Source organism: Pholcus phalangioides, unplaced genomic scaffold, assembly GCF_987345545.1.
Source record: "Pholcus phalangioides strain wild (caught in Gottingen) unplaced genomic scaffold, Ppha-v1.0 ptg000015l_1, whole genome shotgun sequence".
Taxonomy (NCBI): Eukaryota; Metazoa; Arthropoda; class Arachnida; order Araneae; family Pholcidae; genus Pholcus; species Pholcus phalangioides.
Window position 1 is genome coordinate 35,000,337 of NW_028301608.1, and position 22,725 is coordinate 35,023,061.

A 22,725-nucleotide genomic window follows, 5' to 3' on the forward strand; every position below is an offset into this window, starting at 1 on the left:
TCAAGTAATAAAAAATATATTTATTGAAGCAACAAATTTAATAACTTGGCCTATGTGAGTAATTTAAAGCTATTCAAGTTTATAAATTAACACTTATCTGAAATGTTTATTAATTTTATTGATAAATGAATGGTATAACACTCAGAAATGACTTTGTTTAGCATGAGTTTTGATCATGGTCAGAGAAAGACTTTATTTAGCATCTGGCCATGATCAACAATTACTGAATACCAAATGTATTGTTAGCAAGTTTTATAGCGCAGATACAGAATACATTAGATTTCATTCTATAGAGAAAATTATTACATTTTCCTTAAAAATACAATGCAAAATGCACCAGTGTTATATGATAATTGTTTTTATTCATGTTATTGCAGCTCTTTTTATCAATTTAAAACACAGTATAGTGTTATGTTCAAAGCTGAGCCACTTCATACACTGGCCAATTCGAGAAATGACATGATTTGCCATGATATACAGGGTGTTCTGTAAGTGCTAGCACAGCCTTTATCTCATCAACCGTGTCATAGAGGTATGATTCCAGTTTGAAAAATGCTCAACAGGTCTTTAAAACTTACCCTACACCAGTTTTAAGAGTGAAAATAAAATGTCTAAATTTTTATACGGGCCCATTGTGCTCTAACTTAAAAAAAAAAGTTGTTCCCCTGTCTCTCCCGATGCCAACAAAAAAAGTTCCATGCTTCCAAGTGCAATATTCACTGAGATATTTGAATTCAAAAATGGAAGAAATTTCGGAAAGAACAGCATTAAATGCAGAAAAATGTTAAAACAGTTTCTGTTAACGCTGATCTTTTCCAAATTTCCTGTTTTTCAAATAACTATTGCACTTAGAAACATGGAATTTTTTTGTTGGCATCAGGAGAGACAAGGCATCAGACTTCATAATTGGAAGTTGGAGCACAAGGGGACTATATAAAAATTTAGATTTATTTTGTTACACGTTGTATTTTCACTTTTAAAACTTATACAGGGTAATTTTTGAATGCCTGTTGAGAATTTTTCAAATTCTAATCATGCCTCTATGACGGATGCTTTATGAGATAAAGGCCATGTTAGCACTTACAGGGCACACTTTCTATCAAAGTCAATATCCTAAATAGCCAGTTCATGGAATTTTCTGACCAGAACCTTTTAGTGATTTAGCTCCTCATATACTTTTTATTTCAACCAATATGTAAAGTGACTGTTTATTTTCATAACTGTCAAGGCGTCAGACATTGGCTGTGACATATATTTTACTAACATTGAAAAATGTTTATGCTATAATATATTTGAAGAAAAAAGTAAAAAATGAGATATAACTATACTCTATGTGAATAATCACATAAACCAGGCAATTATAACATCATGACAACACATAAATAAAATGGTAAGCCTTTAAATTAAGTCTATAGAGAGTCTGGGGATGCCATTAATCTATAATAAGCTTGTTTTTAGCTTCTGACATTCTGTTGGAGACACAATGACAATGTAAAAAATGTACTGGGAAAAATAATTTGGTGTCATGATTAAACTAGTTTTTGGAAAACAAAAAATGGCTCAGGAAAGCTAAGCTTGATCAAAATTTTAGTGAGTGTGCACTATTAAAACAGTTTGAAAGTGGTTTAATTCTTGAATTAACCATAGGAATTAAGGGATAATGAACAATCTGGACGGTCAGTAAAAGTCACTGCTCTGTAAACGATATTTATAAAAAAATCCAGTATATCATAATTAAAAAGAATGGCAAAAAAGTGACCCTGTTGTGTTACTATACTAGAATGACAAGCATCTTTAGTAATTATTGCAATACTTCTGAGGAGCTCCTTAATTTTATAGACAAAATGTGTAGGGGAAACTCAACTATATAACCTGCAAAATATTTATAAAAAAAATGTATTTCAACAATACTGAAAAACTCATTTCTATGGCAAAATTTGAATAACATAAAATGCCAAATAGAATTATATCCTTGTAAACATTTTCATTCAAACGCAGTAATAACAATAAAAAAAATCCTCAGTATGAGAGATAAATGTGAGCACACATTGAATTTTTTCAGTGTATGAAAATATGTATGATGTATCACACAACAGCTTTTGAGTCTAGATCATACTCGGCATAGAGGTCATTTATAACTTCCAGGTTTGAACTAAGTCCTTTCACAAAATGTTCAAGATCTTTATAAATTTCTTCTTCTGCTAGATTTTCATCACCACATTTGAGTGTTTGTATCAATGTTGTTTTTGAAGGTGCTGCCATAACTATAAGCTGCATGAGAAAAAAAACAAACATAACTCATACAACGTCTGCATAAACATCGGAAATAAATGTATTAATTATTTAAAATTTTGCACACAAAAGAAAAATATTTTGCTATTCCCCATCATCCATGTAACTAAATTGGTGACAATATTTTTTTCTCAGGCCACAGGGCTATCATTAAGTTCATTCAAAACATTCTTTCAACAGTAATAGTGTTAATAATAATTGTAACATCATTGGAAGACTTCCACAAGTCTAAAGCTTTCATGTGATTACAGCATACATTTATGACTTAGCCTGGCTTACAGGAGCTGCTGTGTTTCAATTGGTTATTTGATACCAAAGCATATATTTCATTAGCAAAGTGTGTGTAAGACTAATTGGTTAGATTTTCACTATTCTGTTCCTGACCATGGACCTTACGAAAACCTTGTGTTTTTCATCCACAAACACCCCCTTAAAGATTCACGTTGAAAAATGTCAAGAATGAACTCGTGACTGATGGCCCTTTAATTTAAAAAAAAAACTCTTTACCAAGATGATAGCTGTGAAAACCTGATCAGTATTTCACTTATGATTTCCATGAAAAAAAAAATTGACAGAGAAAACGTAATAAAAAATTTAAATAAATCAACTGACTCTGAGCATCAAGTGAAGTGCATACATACCCCAAATAACTTTTGTACAATCCATCCATGATAAGGTTTTAGTTTTTCATCATAAGCTTTATGAAAAAATGGAGTCAAACTTTCAGCACAATTTCCTTCTTGGTAGTCTTTAACTAAGCACATTAAAAATACGTGGACATATTCAAGCGCTCTATAAACAGTGAAAAAATTTCAGTGATCACTATGCATCAAAACACAAAAATAAGTTATGCCAATCATAGGCAAATTTATTTTGTCTGATGAAGCTCTTTTTCCCTTTCAAATTCATACATCTCTAATCCCACTTTTTTAAATATGGCAACCAAAAATTGGTTGTGCATGCTTGTTCCTACCTAGTTTTCATTGAAGACCATCTCCTTCAAAATGGCACCAGAAATTGGTTCACTCAACAATGAGCACTAGATGGTCCTAACAAAAACTGCTTCGTTAAATTGGATTTTTCTAATGTACTCTCATCAAATCCTTTTTTGAGTCATTTTAACAATTTCTGCTTGGTGCTGCTGTTTCCAATCTCTGATGCTATTTTGTTACACCATGTTCCAAATCTATTCATTGATTTTGATGTTTTTGAGTCCTTTAATTGCTGCTATTTCATTCACATCAGAACACTGTTCTATTTTTTATCTGAACTCACTGCACTGCAACAATAAAAATAATTTGCGATCAGCTGGCCTTGGTCTAGCCGCATACCTTAGTTAATCAAGGTACTACTGTATGTATAAAAGAATTACAAGTAGTAAAATGTTACTATATTATAGAACTAAAATTTAAACATAAAAGCAAATATACAGATTACAAAAATAGAATGAATTTTGGTTACTTGATTAATGATGTGAAAATCAAAACCTCCTCTTAGTATGAAACAAACTTTTTCTTAATAACAATATTATAAGGATCATTTTATTTGTTTTCCAAGCATATAATTTTTCTAGATCAATGAAACATTATTTAAAATATAAAATAAACCATTTAAAATTTTCTTGCTCTAACATCTAAGTTCTACATAGTAATTCATAAAATACACTGCTCAAAACAATTAGGGGAGCACATGGTTTTAACAAAATTACGCAAAGATGTATACTGATAAGTAACATAAAATGAATCATCCATAAGTTAAAGCCTAGCAGGAAACGGAAGAAGAAAACTTCATATGCAAATCAAAGTTCATGACGTCAAAAACCAGAAAAAGGAGATAAGGGCAGAAATCGGGATGTTGCAGAAACGTCTGTTTTACTGCCGTAACTGTGAAATTCGATTGCGCAGTATTTTTTTTTTTTTTGAGACAAGGTGACTTGAGGATGTCTCAACAATGTGATTTACCGGAATCCATGGCATGGCGTGTTATAGGCAGACTGGAATCCGGGCAAACACAATGTAGTGTCGCGGACGCTGTTGGAGTCGCCAGAAGTGTTATTGCAAGGCTGTGGAATCGATTCCAAGAAACAGGAAATGTTAGACGTCGACCAGGGCAAGGTTGGCCACGCGCCACTACAGCAACTGATGACTGGTATGTACGGTTAACAGCCCGTCGAAACAGAACAGAGAATGCTACGCAGCTGCAAAGACGGTTGCTCTTGGCAACAGGACGAAGGGTGTCCAGCCAAACAGTAAGTAATCGGCTTCATGAGGGAGGGCTCTATGCACGTAGGCCAATGGTCTGCATTCCGTTGACCCCACGCCACCATGCGGCCTGAAGAAGATGGGCTGCTGAACATCGAGATTGGGAGCAACATGATTGGAGCCAAGTGCTGTTTACAGACGAGTCCCGATTCAGTCTGGAGTGTGACACCCGACGTGTTCTGGTATGGAGGGACAGGGGCACTCGAAATAACCCCGCATTCGTTCGTGAAAGGTCACAATACAGACGAGCTGGTTGGATGGTATGGGGTGGAATCAGCATAAGCGGACGTACAGACCTGCATATCATTCAGAATGGCACTTTGACGGCATGAAGGTATGCAGACGAGATACTGCGACCTCATGTCATCCCTTACGCTGGAGCCATTGGAGATTCCTTTGTTTTCCAGGATGATAATGCCCGACTGCATAGAGCTCGTCTGGTGGAGAACATGCTTGAAGCTGAAACAATACAGCATATGGAATGGCCAGCGTGCCCTCCTGACCTGAATCCAATCAAGCATGTTTGGGACATGCTCGGACGACGCATTGCTGCGCGACCAAGGCCGCCTGTTACTGTCCGAAACTTGCAGATTGCACTTCTTGAGGAGTGGAACAGTATTCCCCAAAGTCTGATCGATAACCTCATTGCATCCATGGCAAACAGGTGTGCAGCAGTCTTAGCTGTTCGAGGAGACCACACGCCCTATTAAAACTCGTGCATCATGTCTAAACAGTACTTTTTTTTATCGTTTACATGTAACCTAATTGTTGCCCTAAATCATCTTTTCATGTTTTTCCCATATTTTCAAAGAATTAAAGCTTAATTCCAAGTTTTTTTACGTCTTTTTTCTGTATTGTGCATTGATAGGCGTGTACTATTCATTGTATGCCAATACGTGGCTGTCTTGCACTGTTTTCTTCACTTTTTTGCTTGCTCCCCTAATTGTTTTGAGCAGTGTACATTAGTCATCTGTATTAAACTTAGTACAATAAAATTAATCCTTGAACTGCTTTAATCACAAATAAGTAGCATTGCAAAGGGTTATTATAATGTGGAGTCTTTATAATGAGTCAACTGTATTCCCATGCTTTTGATTTGTGAAGAAAAAGAAATTATGTTATACACATGTCATAACATATTTTTTTTAAACAGTCATATTCCGACTATTTGTGCAGTTTCAAGGTTAAGTGATAAAATTGCAAAACTTGTATAGGACCAGATAACTGAATATGAATAAGAAAAATTTTCTGATTTAACCTTTTCAGCCAAAGCAATGCATCGGTCCCAACTTTATCTTCCTGTTTTAATTCATACTCCACAAGACTGCGCAACGTTGAAAAAATTGTCTCGTCTTTCTTGTATATGGCATATAATTTCTGAAAATTAGTTTGAAACTGATCAATAAAATATTTTCAAATCAGAAGAGAAATGATTGAGATCAAACTTTTTAACACACTACAAATTCAAACTTTGAAAAATTTTATGGAATCATAAAAATTAAAATGATTGAAAGAAGAGATTCGAGATATTTATCCTACAAAACAAATCTTGATTGTTTCATACAAAGTTAAAATAGTTAAATAAAGTACCGTATTTGGTTTGATAGATCTTGATTCTATTGTATACATAAAATTCAATCTGTGGTTCTTAACCTGGAATGCAGCACATTATTTGAGAATGGGAGAACAAAGCAATTTTAATATGCATTCTCATGCTGCAATGCTTGACCAGTTTTTGCTGGATGACAATTCCCATAAATGGTTTAGATCATATATGCCAAAGGTATCTGAGGTCAATCTAACCATTCGCAAATTGTAAATGTCTTATAAACTGGTTCTGTCTTGGATAAACATCAAACATACCTCATGATGTCATTGAATTTGCACAACAGTTCTTGACCTCTTTACCGGTTTGCTTCCCTCCACCACTATATCTCTCTCACACACACACAGTATTTCCATTCAGTACACAGCTAGTACATCAAAATGGAAATGTCTGCGAATAGTGGATTCTGAGCAGCAGGTCCAGTTCTGAACATTTTCCAAGTGTGAGCAAATATTTTGGTGATAAAAAAAATTATCCCCTCCTCTTCAGTTTGCAACCTTAAAAATCACCCCTCCCCCCAATCAGTTGGCACATTCTGCAGCAGTGTAATTTGCAGGATTCAAGATCCAGTCCTGCTGAGCAGCTACACACATTCATGCCCATAAAATTTAATTTGAATTCCCTCTTAAACTCAAAATCCACCCATTATATTTCACATCAATTGAATTGTTTTCATGCAGTGAAACCTTGATATAATGATACTCTGTACACCAAGAAAAAATATAATTGTAAAGAGGTTATTGCTATTTTGAGAGGTAGCATCACTATTAGGCACTGCAAAATTTATGTTGTTATCTCTTTTCAATTGCCATTGTTAGCACTATCATAAAATGTATTTGTAAGTAGTTATTCGTGACAAAAAATCTAATTGATTTCAGTTAGTTTCATTCTGTAAAATAGTTCACCGCACAATGCTTTTGTATACTACACAGAAAGTAGCTTCACAGCAATTTCATTCACACTTTCAAAGGGTAGATAGTGCAAAATACTGATGTTAACTGCCTCGAAAGAACAAAAACTGGTAAGGAATTTAAAAACATACTAATTTTGAACAAATATAAATATCATTATAGAGGAATTTATCATTGCAAAGAATATCATTGCATCGAGAAGACAGACTATAGGCAACTCCAAACAAGATTTTAAAAATATCGTTGTTGAGGGATTTATCATTGTAGCGAGGTTTCACTGAATACTGCTAACAGTGATGGCACTGCAGTTTCAAAGTATACTCAGGTGTGAGAATAACTATAAAACAAAGGGGAAAAAATTGAAAATTATAGATTTTATACATGGATTTTTGATTTATGAAATGTTTACTGAATTTCACCTCTATATTGCCATTTATATCACTTCTCACTGGAGTAAATACAGTTCCAAGCAGCTCTAAAATACAAGAAAAATTAATAAAATTCTATAAAAAATCATGAAAGTTTTCATTATAACAATATATGCACTATTTGGAAAAATTCACGGTTTTGATTTACCAGGCGCAGATACTGAGCAGTGGTGGGAGGCAATTTATTGTGTAGGGTCGTTGGATCGTCCTGTATTTTACAGGACAGAAGAAAATGTTTCCCCATAATACCCATGGCTCTTGGGAGAAGCAATTGACCCCCTATGGATCCACGTCTGTGACTTGCACCACTCTATATTGGGTGTTTTTGAACTGGCCACAATCTGCAATTTAAGCAGATTTTAATACAATCGTAGCAGGGCAGTCTTAAAAGAATTGTAGGGGGACAGGTAAAGTGATTTGAAATCTGGCTAGAAATATGTACTTATTTACCGATCTACATAGTAACTCTCAAAAATTTCAAACAAATCATTTTTCATGATGGGCACAGGAACAACTTTTGGAGTGGGCACAAAAGGGTTGGACAACACAAAAATTTTCTTCCTGAGAAATTTTGAGTTACCACCCTTTACGAACCAGATGGGTGCTACACCACTCTAGGTCAAATCGATCAATCTATCCCCCACAGTGTTTCTGATAACTTGGCCCCATATCAGCCCAGAGTGAATGAAGGCACCTCTCCCAGACGGTGAAGTGGATCTTGTCCAAGGCTAAAGCTCTGGTCGGTCTCTCTAGTCAGCCAGTGGTGATGTTGTATTGATAGCCATGAAAAAAGCTGATGGGAGAAATTAAGAGGAGGCGGTAACTACCCCTTCCCTGCAAACTTGCCTCTGCTGGTATACTGATTCAGGATATATTTCCGTCTCTCTCCCCCTCTCTGCTGGATCTGTACTGGGTAGGATGGCAGCATCAATTCTTCAAAAAAAGCCTGTATGCCCCCAGGGGAATATACTCATTCATTACCACCCTTCAGAAAGCATTTAAATTAGAAATTGGGTTAAAATTGAATAGAAAAAGGTATTTCTTTTGATATTTTTTACCAAAACATTCATTTTTTAATTCCAACCTTTGGTTGGAAAATTTTGTGCCCCCATGCCCCTGACGCACGCCTCCGGCAGGGCCAGGCAACACCACCTATAGCAGAAAGCCTCCGCGCGAAACTTCGACGTCACTGAAGTCGTCCATTTCACCTGTACCCATTTGATACAGCAGTCCGAGTTATGCCAAAAAACCCCTTTTACGTGGTATATCCAATGACTATAGGTAAAATTGACTTCAGTGACGTCACAAGCTTCGCGCGGAGGCTTTCTGCTATAGAAGGTGTTGTCCAGGGCCGTAAGTGGTGGGGGGGGGAACAAACTGGTCTGGTGCTGCGGGTGTCGGACCATAGGCGACGCGAATTTCACCCTTTAACCTCCCCTTCAACATCACAAAGGGGTGCCAAAATGCGTGCTTACCCCGGCTGACTAAGCACATGGCCCCCACAAGGGGTGGGCTGACAAGGCTCCAGCCCTGGGGCCCGGGACGATTTTTACCTTTTTTGTTTTTTCACGCTGTAAATTCATCATAAAGGGGGCCCGTGAAAATCTGATCGGGGGCCCGGCTTCAGGATGTGGGGGCCATGACTAAGCACCTAGTTGTGGCCCTACCCGTTAAGACGGCACTCAATCGTAAGTGTCCAACTTGGACACCTTTTTACTATATGGGGGGTAACATACGGATAGAAAAACACGGTAGATAGGAGAAAGTAAACATTACCAACAAATTTAACTATGCCTTTGGAAGCCTCTAGAAACGCTACTGTGTCTATTTTACCATCAGAAACTTCTTTATACTCATACTTTTCACAGAAAAACATGCTAAACGTTTATAACTTTATAATGTTTACAAAAAATCGGCGACAACACGAGGCTACCGCGGAATCAAAAACGCCACGCCTACTTCTGATACAACAACAATACCCCGCCTACTTGACTTGACTAGACTGTATTAGTCGAAGCTTTTATGTGTACGCCTACAACAATATTTATAAGAGAAAAATATTAAAAAACTGATTCGATCGTGCGTTTAATAAATGGAAATTTTCATTTTTAGGATCTATTAAACACAATAAAGCAAAAAGAAGTCTAGAAATAAAATTACACTATTAACGCTGATTCGCTGCCGAAACCTTGACATATGTATGACGTCACTGAAGGGGGGAGGAGAATTTGCTCTATAGCTTATTTAGAAACAATCGTAATCAAACCCGGTGCCATTTTAATAATAGAGGGAAGACTCAGGTTATTTGTAATTTAGAGTTATTTCGCGATGAGTGTAGGAAGCGTTGTTATTACAGGTGCGAATAGGGGCCTTGGACTGGAATTCGTGAAGCAATTTGCATCGTTGAGTAAACCACCTCGTCACATTTTTGCCACTTGCCGTGATCCGGACTCTGCTAAGGTTAGTCATGTCATGAATTGATTGATTGATTGTGTTTCGAATTTTCAATGGTTTCAGAAAACAAACGGGGATGAAAATATGTTGTTAACATCAAGGCAAGCCGTTTTAACAGTGTCATAGCCCCCCCCCCCCGCACACCCACCATGCAAAGTGATATTTTGGGGGTGGGAAATCGGGTGTGTCTGGTGCTGGACTGCCCCCCCCCACTAAATTCGCCTTTTACCCTTCCATTGTTTCTGACGTAATATTACGACGGAAGTTCTATGGAAGAAATACGAACATCTTTCTTTCACTTGCCAACAAGGGCGTAGCGAGGGGGAGGGGACTTGGGGGGTCTGCCCCCCCCCCGAAATGTGAGAAAATGACCAAAAAAAGGGAAAAAGATGGCCAAATCTATTGTTCTATCACTTTGGTCCCCCCCCCCCGAACTAAATAAATTTCTAGTTACGCCCCTGCTTGCCAAGGTGTGTATGTCAATTTGAAATGAGAATGCAACACTAAGAAGTTTGTGAGAGTAGATAAAAACACGTTTTTAATTCTAAATCTTTTCCTTTTTTTCCCTTCTAGGCTTGTCTTGGGTCGTACATTAGAATAATTTCGAAGAGAGAGGATTTAAAATTGACTAGTTAATCGATTAATTATCAAATTCGAAATTATAATGAGTACAATATGTAAAAGCGTGAAGTTATTGAGAGGGCTCAAAAATATTGTGGGTCGAAAAGAGGGGAATAAACCTAATATTTTTATAGATATTATTGAGCTAGTGTGGCAAATATTGAATGGCCTTGTGCTCACGAACTGGATAAAAATTTTATCTACGGTAATTTTGCAGTATATAGCTCTGTCAGGTTATTAGAAATTATAGTTATCTGTCCATTATATTACTCTTAAAGGTTCTTTTCGACATGATATTGCAGTTAAGGATCAATTTCTTATTTTATATGTTTCATTCCATGTTGCTGATTTGTGCATGGTGCTGGAATCCAAATTCTCAGTTTAAGTAAAGGAAATTAAATTAAGCGGTGTCTGAAGTGAGTTAAACCTGTGGTGCTCGGCTTGATTTTTTTTTTTTTTTTAATTCTAATTTTTGAATAAATTTTTGTGTGCTCAGTCGCATGCCAGAAATATAAACAGTCCCTAACGAAGGAAGTTTTACAATCTGTCGTTCAAAAAACGAGACTCGTGTTTTAAAACGAGAAACAAATTAGGTATCAAATACTTCGACCTCGGTCAAAAATCGATATTTATTGTAATAATGAATATTCAATCATGGACATCCACCAATCTCTATATACCGTACCACAATGTGTCTTTGTTATTGAATTTTTAAAACCTGTTTGTGCAAGTAATCTAATTAGAATAATGTGCCTTTGTTATTGAATTTTTAAAACCTGTTTGTGCAAGTAATCTAACTAGAATATAATTAATCTATTATTTCCTGTTTTCTCAAAACCCCAGTCTTTTACTTTTGGCAGATACTTGCATTACGGAGGGAAAAATATATTTCAATGAAAGAAGGTAAGATAACAGAAACATTGGACAGGTTAAGCCGTGTTTTCTTTGGAGCCGGCTTTCTAATGGCTCACTAATAGGAAAAGCAGTGAGACTGTTTTCCTACACAGTTGCAACACTCTAGTGCTTTACGTCGGGCACCCCACTAGGAAAAGAAACACGTAGCATGATAAAGTTGAACGTTTCTGCCAATGAGAAATGGTCCTATTCTGTTAATGTGGTGGGAAAAAATTGTTCCTGGAAAAAGTATTTTTCCTAGAAGCAGGTTTTTTTTTTTTGTATTTCGTGAACTGGATAGGACCATTTCACATGGCAGAAACATGTAACTTTAGCAGGCTTTAGTTTTTTTTCCTAGCACGGTGCATTAGCTGTTCTATCATCTGCATGTGGCGGTCTAAAGGAAAAAAAACACAGCAAAAATGGAAGATAAATTAAACACTTAATGCATGTGACACACGACACATTTTGAATTGTCTTTATTTGTCGCAGCATGAATAATTAAATATTTTTCTGAAATATAGTTTGAGTAAATCTTGAAAAAAAAGGTCTTTGTTATGTTTTTTTTTTAATTTAAGGAAAGTTTGTGGTTGAAACTCTATGGGGTTTACCTTTGGCTGAGTATACACCGTCAAACCGAAAGATACCCAGGCCACATCGCCATATGGCAATATCGGCTCATTGTCCACACGGACTGGATACCTCTGGCAATTTATTCATAAAAAAACATACATTACAAAATATACATTACAATCATAACAACTATAAAATCATAATCTAAGTGTAAAATCATAATTTAAGTATAAAATCAAGTGCGAGATCACAAATCTACGTATACAATCGGAAATCAAGCATATAATCCTATATATTCCATATTAAATCTTAATTCGAATATAAAGTCCTAAATCACATATTGAAATCAATAATAAATCAGATAAAATTCATAATCGATTTCATCCTCAATTTAAATCGTTCGATTTCCATGACATTATACAAATTATTCAATTTGTCTGACTGGTGTGCGTTCTGTCATACAAATTAACTTTAACAATAATTGAGTGTTTAAAGCTGTCTTAACTAGTCATGTCTAACCGGTGTGCACCCAGCCTTATAAATCACAATTTTGTGATTTTATTCATTTAATTTTTGTGATGTGTTAGTTTGCATCTGAAAAGTTGATTGACAATTAAAAATGTATATTTCATGTATTCATTTTTATTGAAATCTGTAATGCAAATCGTTATTAATTTGACCCTAAAAACTTTCCTCTGTTTCAGGATTTGCAGCAACTAGCACAAGATAATGTTCCCATTACTGTCTTTAAACTGGGTCAGCAATTTTAGCCTATTACTTTTTTGAGAATGAAACTCTATATTTTCTTTTTTTCCAATATTTGTTATGATAGTTTTTCTTGGTAGACGAAAATAATATTTAAATATTATTAAAATGTTATAGTAAAATTTCTTAGTTGTTTATGTTTTTGACGAAATGGCATCTTAATCTCGCAGACATCAAAGACTACAATGCTTTCTCAGTCATTGCACAACAAATTGATGAAAAAGTGGGAGATGCTGGACTCAATCTTCTGATAAATAACGCTGGTATCATGTTCGGAGATAATTTGGAAGATGTTACAAGAGAACATATGATGGAGAACTTCGAGGTGAATGCAGTATGTCCATTATTCTTCACGAAGGTATGTGTGGTCATTAATTACAAACTTTATAATGTAATATGTTAGATGAATTTATATTGGTTTTTTTTTGTGGACTTATCCTTAAACTTACACTGTTTTCGCTATGATCTGTCGTTAAATCATAACTTGGTCTTGAAGGGTGCCAAATAACTGTATCACACAGTACATCAAATCTAATGTGCATCCATGTTTTTTTCATAGACAAATCTTATTTTTTCCCCTTAGATTTAGTTTATACCACTTGCGTAGTAGAACTTACCCATGACAGATACGTTTTCCTCTGAATCCCATGAAATAGTGTTTTAACATATTTAACAATTAAATGGACACTCGCGTGGTTAGTGGGCAAAACTTTATCTCTTGTGTGTCTATTATTGAGAGGTTCTACTGTATTAGCTAATGCTTAAAAGAAATCATGTTGGTGCTTTATTAATTGAAATTTGTTTCATTCTGTATTTGTTTGTTTATCTTGTTTTTCTGTATTTGTTTGTTTATGTTGTTTTTCTGTATTTGTTTGTTTATGTTGTTTTTCTGTATTTGTTTGTTTATGTTGTTGTTCTGTATTTTGTTTGTGTATTCCAAATGAATAAATTCTTGTTTAATACACATGAGAAACAACAGATAAACCCAAAATAGAAAACAAAAGCTAGACACCTTTCAAAACTATGGTCAAGTTCCTTCCTCAGTAACCAAGAAAAACGGAAATATAACGAAAAGGCAAAAACTCTATAGTGGGGAGTTACTCGCTGTGTTCAAGACAGTCAAAATGAAAAATATTTTAATTTCGAAGTCAGTCAAATTTTTTATTTGATTCTTTGTTTTGAACAGTGAGTAACTCCCGCTATATGGATTTTTTGCCTTATTGCTATTGTTACATTTTTTTTTGGTTACTGAAGAAGGAACTTGACATAGTTCCAAAAATGTCTAGCTGTTCTCTTCATGTTTCGGGTTTATTTACATTGTTTCTCATGTGTATTACCTTGCCCAAAAGTAATTTATTTCTAAATTCTTGTTTGTGCAAAGCTACAAATACAGCTATAAGTTCATATTGTCTTGTTATGTTTATGTAACAGCATAAGTCTTTTCATGTTAATTCCAGTTATTGAAACAACACATATTTTAAAAGAGAAGTTCTCAGGCAAAAGGCTGTCATTAATGTTAGTCTGTTTCCCAAATACCAGTGATTATCATCAGGAGGTTTTGTACTGTCATATTAAATTTGACGATTAGGTTTTTAGCTAGAAGTCCAACACTTTTTCAACAGCTAATCGACCAATTATAACAGCACGTGCTTATGCTGTTTTAACCAGCCAGGCACTTCTGGTTCTGATTGGTCATATTAAATTTCAAATTGTTGATGTCCTGTGAGTGGCATTGTTACTTCCTTGAACAGGAAGCATAAGCACAGGCTGTGATCATTGGTCAGTTAGCTGCTGAAAAGTCATGGATTTCCCAGCTAGAAAACAAATCCCCAAATTCAGTATCAAGTTATGACACTTTCTGATGATGCCAACTGGTGTTTGGGAAATGTTGAGTAAAATGAACTTGTATACAATGATAGATTTTTGCCCAGAAAACTTCTAATTGGCAACAGCCACAAATACTTTATTAAGTACTTGAAACACATGCTTTTCCTGCCATTGCTGAAGTTTTCTGTTGACAATAGTATACTAATCACAATTACAATAAATTCTTTCATGTAAATTGTGATGTAAAAAATTAATAGCGATGGCATCATACTATAAATTATTTTTAAATTCTATTTATTCAGAATGAAAATGTAACATTGAAAAAAAAAATTGAAATAAAATTTCAATGTTGAAGTTCTGTGGTTTTTTTTCAAGGCTTTGTTGCCATCGCTCAAGAAAGCGGCCTCAAAATCAGGAGGAAACTCATTGAGCAGCTCTCGCGCTGCTGTTGTCAACATCACATCGAAAATGGGGTCCATTGATGATAATACTAGTGGAAGCTGTTATCCCTATAGAACAAGCAAAGTGATTCTATAAATTATTTTATTTAGAAATTTTACTACTGTATATTTGAATTTCTGAGTGCATTGAATATAGTTTTGATGATTTTTTTTTTAAAGTAAATATATAAAGTTATAAAAATTTATTTTGTTATTTATAAAAAAAATTGTTTTTCTTTTGAACTCAATAGACTGCTCTGAATATGGTGACGAAGTCTTTGTCAGTTGATTTGAAGCCTCAAGGCATCTTGGCTTTTGCATTGCACCCTGGATGGGTGCTGACGGATATGGGCGGCGGTAAAGCTCCTTTGAATCCAGACACCAGTGTACAAGGAATGATCAATACTATTTTGAAAGCGAGTGACCAGCATGTGGGTTTGATGCTTAACTATGACAGCAAACCAATACCATGGTGAACAGGTTGCCCAAAAGAGTGAGCTGTTGCTTTTTTCAGAATGTAGTTTTTTGCATTTCCCTTTAGCTCTTTATAATCAGTGCTATTAAGTAAAATTTGACCCTAAATACTTTTTACATAAAAAACACTTTTGTTAAGTTTTTGATATTTCCAAAAAAACAGTTTTAATGGGAATTAAATTTATTTTCTTTAAATCATTAGTTTTATTTGTGTTCATTGGTGCCTACATTTTGGTTAGGTAAATTAAACATCTGAATATACTTATACTTAGTGAATTTTATAATTACAGAGCAAGAGAAATTCAAATGTTCATTTTCTAATACAGTCAATACTCGTTTTTGCAAACTTGTCAATACTTGATTTTACAAAGGAATAATGCATTGTTTGGAGCATAAAAATGTGCAGTTCATAAATTTTAGCTTTGTAAAATCAAGCGTTGACTGTATTCATAAATACATGTGTATATAGATAGCTTTTGCTATTTTTATCTGTTGTGGTCAAACTTTTTCCTATCCCATGCCATTTTTTTTATTGTTGCTCTCAATTTAAGGTTATGAGGCAATGAGACATCCCATTTATATGTAGGTTGGCTTGTCCTGAAAAATTTTCATTGAAAGTTCTCATTTTTTATATTATTTTTTTTTTAATTATTTCAAACTTTTTATTTTTTGAGATTTTTGGACAATCACTGATTCATTGTATGGGCTTGAATTTTATCAATGCAATATCAGATTCCTTCAGTTATAATCAAAAGTTCTTTCTACAGTAAAATACAATGTTTCATAAAAAAAATTTTCCCCATTTTTGTGGCAAACCTCTTCATGTTTCTCTCAGCACCATGGCATTAGATTGGCCCCACCTGATCTATCCAAATAAGTTGAAGACATAAAAAGAATGGCATGATGGAATAAATGAAGAGAGTTCAAAGCTTTCACACTTGAAATTAAAGTTTATACTGTGGAATTGAATTCTTATACAGGCTGTCCCAAATTGTTTGCACAGCGGCTATCTATGCAACCGTTGACACAGGCCTGTCATTTGGGGGGGGGGCAGGATTCGGCTTTTGAAAATACACTAAAAATGGTATATATATATATATACACAAGCATTGAGTACATGTGCTTTGTCTCCTCCCCCCCCCTCCCCCGAAAAATTTGAAATGACTGCCCTGCGTTGACATAGTGATCAGTGATCTCTTGCACTTCGATGCAAGGGAACATAGGAAAAAGACACACAGCTGAGAGAGGCATATAAGTGAATAGCATTATTTTGCAATATCTTTGACCCAGAAAATTGTATTGTATCTGAAAAAAACGTATAAGTGAAAGGGTGTACACACACAAGGGAGATCACTACACTTTTGATTACAAAACGTGGTCAGGGAAATTTCTTAACACTGGAATTCTTCAAGAGATTGTAAAACACTGTAGGTGAAGGGAAAAAAAAGAACGTATGCACACACATCTTCACTTACTTTTATTTATTTAGTTTCTTTTCCATACAATGCCATGCTCTTTTCTACATAGTGATATCCCTCATTTTCTCTTATCTCCTCCCTCTATTCTTACTGCTGTCTTTTCACAGCTGTTTTTCGCCACTCTTGTTTACTTTCATAAAATTTGGGCATCAGATTTTGAAAATTTTGGAGTATGGGGGAACGGGTAGTCAAGAATCACTGAATACATTAATATCAAGTAACATATATATCTAAAATAAGCAAGTTTAAACAAATGGACTTTTTGTTTTTACGTTTTGAACATACTGTATTTTACCAGAAATTCGATAAAAATCAAACATTCACGCTTTATTTCACAAATTTAGAGATGCTGATATGAGATAATGCAATAATTAATTTCACTACATTTTTTTTTAAATCAGTTAGGCCAAATTTTTTATTTTTTTATAGTTGTGATCATCACTTTTACCATTTTTTTTAACTTGCGAGGTCAGTAAAATAATTCCCCATAGTAGCCTTTTTACTTATTGAACTTTGTCAGTTATGAAACTAATCAGTATTTTTTGGATTTCGTGGAAATCTCATTTGCAAGCTATTCTCTCCATGAATGCTGTGCATTTGTTTCACAGGGTTCTAAACATTTCATTCGTCATTAGTTTTCTTTGTCCAATCGATTAGAACTTTTTCTATTTTAGAATATTTTGCTATATGTTTTGCATGTTGAAAAATTGCACTACTCAATCCCTGGACTGCAACTAGGAGGGGGGGAACATTCGGATCTGGTGCCTCAGGTTCTGGACTAGAGGAGGGTGTCGAATCCACACTTCAACTGTTTCTTGACGTCTCAGTGAAGTCCACCATGGTCGCCTACCGACACTCCGTCTTCGTAGCCGACATAAAAGACCCATGTATCATCCGATTGGACTTCCTGAGGAAACATGGATTTTTTTTTTTTGACATGAGAAATGACCAGCTGCACACGCTGAGGGAAAACATCGCCCTACTTGGATGTGGTTGTGATGAATTTCCTCCACAGAAAGTGATGCCCATTTCGAAAGCGATAGAAGGGTTTATCCCGATGGCATGAAGAGGAAGATCCAGCCTCGGAAAGAAAAAGCGCATAAAAATGCCGACGCCCTGACAAGAGGACCGGGTCCATAGAACCGTCGTCATTGCGTCAAGGCTGAAGAAAAGTACTGGCCAGCGAACCCTGTATTGAGACAGATAACGTCTCAAGTGACGACTTTTGGAGCGACAAGAACACCCGGAAAGCCCAGCTAGAAGATCCCAACATACGACCGATAATAGACGAAGGAATCCACCGCGAATAAACCAGCGTGGCAAGACGTCGCTTCTTCCAGTCCGACGACCGAAAGGTACAGGGCGCTATGGGACTCCCTGGAGATGAGAGATGGCATGCTGTACCGCAAATGGGAGTCGGGGATGGAAAGACGTTCCGGTGGCAACTCGTCCTGCCAAGGAGTCGTGTGAGAAAAGTGCTAAAACAATTGCATGAAAGCCCGACCGGTGGACATTTCGGCATAATTAATTCTCTCCAGAAGATCCGTGAACGGTTGTTTTGGACAAATCCAGAACCGATGTGGAAGAGTGGTGCAAAAGATGCGACTCCTGCACCACTCGCAAAGAACCTCCGAAGTGCACCTGGGCCCGCCTTCAACACCACAACGTCGGAGCTCCGTTCGAGAGTCGCCATGGACCGTTACCGAGAACCGCCCACGAGAGCACCGGATTCTCGCCATCACAGGTGCTTATGGGACGTGATCTTCGAATCGCCAGAGATCGGATCAACATCTGCTCCGAAAAGATGAAGAATCGCATCGTGGCGGTTCTTCGTCTCACAGCGTCAAGGAAAAAGACCTCGTCTAGTTCTGGAACCCGAACCGTGGAAAGGTCTTTGCCCGAAACTCCATCATGGGAAGGACCCTACAGAGTCGTGAAGAAACTGAACGATGTCGTAATTCGGATTCAAAGTCCCCGCTCTCATTATGATCACGTTCGTCAGATCCGTTGGGTAAAGGCACATGCAGGAGTGACGGGGAACGAAAAAGTGGATCAACTAGCTAAAGCTGCCACAGCTTTAGAGCTCATTGCCTCTTAAAAGATCATCTGTAACTATGGCAGAAAGAATGGGACAAAACTGAAGACAAAGACACGCATATAAAATCCAACGTCGAGTACAATGGTGCATACATGGCCCCCACATCCTGGAGTAGGGCCCTTAGGCTAGGATCTTTTGCGGGCCCCTTTATGGTGGATGTATAGCGTGAAAAACAAATAATGAAAATCATCTCGGGTTCCATGGCTAGAGCCTTGCCAACCCACCCACCCCTTGTGGGGACCATGGGTGCATGAATGTATGGCCTCGTCTGAAAACAATAGTAGGAACTGAACATGGGCCATTCCCGAGTTATCTTCTACGCAGCAAAAAATCAGGCAACGATATTTGCGTGTGTGGAGCCGTGGGCTCGCTACATGTTCACAGACAGCAATACTTCACTTTGGAAATGTGCCTATTGCAGACCTGTGGTTGTGGAAGAGAATGATTTTACAAAGTCCCAATGAACTATATGTGACTTGGTCGCATTATCCAATTCGTGGAAAGAAACTTGTGCATCGTCTTCACAATAAGAGGAAAGTTCGGTCAAGCGATCCACGTTCAAGACCCGGACTACTTACTGGCGAGATCTGGGACTGCTCAACAAGTGTCATTACAACCTCCGATCGGGTCGGCGTTTCGATTAGTGCCCGGCGCTCTGGATGCGGGAATCGTCACTGGGAGGGACGGATTGAAGATCATATCATTAAATGTGAACATAACGAAATTTATCAAGATTTACTTGCCATTTTTAAACTCAATTTTGATGGTATGATCGTCTTTGTATACAAGTTTGATTTATAAATAAACGCCAGATGCATCCATCTCTAGGGAACGCCTTGAAATCTGCAAAAGATGTAAGTCGGGATGCTTCTGGTCTTATCAGATTCAAAGAACTCCATCGTCAGAGTGCAGTTGCTTCAACGGTCTAGCTCCTTAAGTGAGTGACAAGGTGCAACTCGCCGACTTGATAACTGAATCGTCGGGACGAACAATTTTAAAAAAGGGCAGTGTTACGAAAATTATGTAAATAGTGATTGTTTTATTTGTAATTTTTCACCAAAATAATTTTCACCAAAATAATCGATAACGTTTTTTTTTTTTTGTAAACCCCTCGAAATATCGGCAAGTTGGAACGTTTGACATGGCGACAGCTTCGATAAAGCGACGTGATGCCAAACTAGAAATGTAAAGTTGTCACTCGAATCTTCAAGATTATCTAGAAAAGTGCTATTGCATATAAATATGTGGCGCAGTTTTTCTGGAACTAAAGTTGTGAAATTGTGTATCGGGAATGCAAGTCGTTGTTTGTCGATCGCATTTCGTCAAGGTCTCTGCTTGCAAATAGCTGTTTCTGCGAATAAATATGTGACGTCCTTCAAATTGTTTCATCCTCTGCTCATTACAAGGATTGGAGAGAAATTACCCGAAACAATACGGAGAATCTTATGGAACTATGGAGTTTTTTCCGCCACGGAGGCCAATAAAAAAGCGTTTCATCGTTCCATAGGTTCACGTCCGCTGCGGAAAACCAGTTTTTGAGGTGGAGCCGCGCAGTGCGGTCAATGCGAACGGTGTACAGCTCAAAATTGGGAGCGCGATCCATTAAGGGGCGTATACATGATCGGGCAGAACATGTAAGGTAAGACTCTTTGGAGCGGTTCTAATTCGTTCATGGGTACGCGAATTTCCTCACGGGTTCCCTTTTCTTTCCTTTGTGTTCGCTGAAAACACTCGGTGGTCCGGCCTAAATAGGATTAGTTCGTCGTTCACAACCACGTTTACTCAAACAACCAATTACGAATGATTCGCTCGCTAATGTATACTCGCCTTTACGAGTCCGTGCGTGAAAGAAAATTGCGCATTCTGCGTATTTGGACGATGGTCTCTTGCGACGTGTCGTTGTCTGGTGCAATTATCGGATCGTTACTAGCCATGGCCCGGACTTTGAATCCTGTAAACTATGCGGCCGCAGAAGGCACCAACTGAAGGTATCCCGAATTTTTACGGACCAAAATATTATTCGCGTACAGTTAAATGTCCAGAACCTTTCCTGCACACGACACATGGTGGTCGTTCGGGGAGGTCTCGACCTTTAAACTCCAGAAGACGCCACAAAGAGCAACAGGCACAAATATTCAATCATTACACTTCACTTCCGAAATATAGATGGCAGCATTGAAAAATCAGGTGCAACACTAGATTACGCAATCACTGTTTAGGTACATAACTTAAATTTCTGGCACAACTCACTAGGTAGTAAATTGCCCATTTGCCAGACCTGAGCTGTGCTCGGTTTAAAAAAGAACCGGCCCTGCATTTGCCCCCACAAGAGTAGGGCTGACAGGGTCCATAACGATGTTCATGTTTTTTGTTTTTACAAGCTACAAATTCACGATAGAAGGGCCAGTGAAAAATTTGGCCTCGGAACTATAATACCGTATTAGCGCACGCTCCACATAGAACAAGCTGCTCACTGAATCACCTCACTCCGTTCAGTTTTTCTGCTACTCCTGCGCTCTGTTTTAAACTGTTACAGTAGAATCTCGATAACTGACAACCACGGGATCAAAAATTTTGTCCGCTCCCCGTGCAACATGAATGTCATATCCGAGTACTACGCACTATTTTTCTAACTGGAAGTATACCTCTGGATGAACGGTTCGCCCTAGGCCCTGTTTGCTATGCACCCTATGTAGATGCATAATACGAGTCACCGTTGACGCAATCCAAAAAAGTGTTTAATTATGGCCCCTTTTACATCCTGAAGCGGGGCCTTCAGATCAGACTTTCCACACACGGGCCTCTTACATTACAGCTTGAAAGGAAAAAAAAAAACGAGAATCGTTTCAGGGCTGCTGCCCTACCCTTGTGCATGCTATTAACAGAAGGTTTCCGGTATGGGAGGTTAGACTACCATTTTTTAATGGTAATCAATAAGTTTTTACGCAATATGAAAAATCACCAGAAATTATATCAGTTACCAGTTATTGCTAAAATCAACGATAAATGAAATTATGATCACGGAAAATGAAGCACTGCTATATATCACGGGGATTAAGATCTGCTCTAACTATAAAAAGCTTTCAAAAGGACATATGTCAGATGAATATTTATGATTGATGACCCAATTTTTAGATAGGTTTGTAAAATGTTAATCATTGATATCGATAAAAATTCACGTAGGCTCAGGGGCGTCGGAACTGTTTCGAACCTGTGGGTGCCCGTCTTGAGATTCATATAGGAAATTTCGATTTTTGAATCAATTCTGTGGGTGCTCGAACCCGCTCTACAAACTTCCGTGGGTGCTCGAGCACCCCCGGCTCCGACGCCACTGCGTAGGCTTCGTTGTAAATGCGGGACGAAAAGTACATTTTTCAAAAAAAGGCAGAGGCGTGAAAATATCGGAATGTCCCGGGAAATATGGGTCATATGGTCACTGATGTAATTCGGAAAAAAAAAAAAACGAATGACAAGGATCTTTTAAATTTCCAACCGACGCTTATCAGAAGTATGGGATAATAATCTTAAAAGCAGCATAATAATCGTAACGGCCGAGGAGAAATTCCTTCGTACAGTTTCCTCACCAGTGTAAGTGTTTCCCAC

General features: G+C 37.1%; 2 protein-coding genes across 2 annotated transcripts; one reads left to right on the forward strand and one right to left on the reverse strand.

Moving 5' to 3' along the window:
• Window positions 1-5: 5 nt before the first annotated feature.
• LOC149075905 (glycolipid transfer protein) lies at window positions 6-9,517 on the reverse strand. The gene is made up of 5 exons (XM_089243407.1): window positions 9,275-9,517; window positions 7,490-7,545; window positions 5,812-5,930; window positions 2,934-3,084; window positions 6-2,271 (listed from the first exon to the last, which is right to left on the reverse strand). Exons 1-5 carry the CDS (start codon window positions 9,372-9,374, stop codon window positions 2,086-2,088), a joined length of 612 nt encoding a protein of 203 aa, XP_089099533.1. The 5' UTR covers window positions 9,375-9,517; the 3' UTR covers window positions 6-2,085.
• A 65-nt stretch (window positions 9,518-9,582) lies between these two features.
• On the forward strand, window positions 9,583-15,747 carry LOC149075906 (uncharacterized). Its single transcript, XM_089243408.1, has 5 exons — window positions 9,583-9,958; window positions 12,745-12,796; window positions 12,976-13,163; window positions 15,008-15,157; window positions 15,324-15,747. Exons 1-5 carry the CDS (start codon window positions 9,827-9,829, stop codon window positions 15,546-15,548), a joined length of 747 nt encoding a protein of 248 aa, XP_089099534.1. The 5' UTR covers window positions 9,583-9,826; the 3' UTR covers window positions 15,549-15,747.
• Window positions 15,748-22,725: the final 6,978 nt, after the last annotated feature.

Coding starts and splice junctions, on each gene's coding strand:
- LOC149075905 (XM_089243407.1), bottom strand. CDS start 9,374: ATGTTTTTCTGTGAAAAGTATGAGTATAAAGAAGTTTCTGATGGTAAA. Junction 7,546..9,274: donor AGGCATAGTTAAATTTGTTG/GTAATGTTTACT, acceptor CTTGTATTTTAG/AGCTGCTTGGAACTGTATTT. Junction 2,272..2,933: donor TTGTACAAAAGTTATTTGGG/GTATGTATGCAC, acceptor TTTCTCATGCAG/CTTATAGTTATGGCAGCACC.
- LOC149075906 (XM_089243408.1), top strand. CDS start 9,827: ATGAGTGTAGGAAGCGTTGTTATTACAGGTGCGAATAGGGGCCTTGGA. Junction 9,959..12,744: donor GTGATCCGGACTCTGCTAAG/GTTAGTCATGTC, acceptor CCTCTGTTTCAG/GATTTGCAGCAACTAGCACA. Junction 12,797..12,975: donor CATTACTGTCTTTAAACTGG/GTCAGCAATTTT, acceptor TTAATCTCGCAG/ACATCAAAGACTACAATGCT.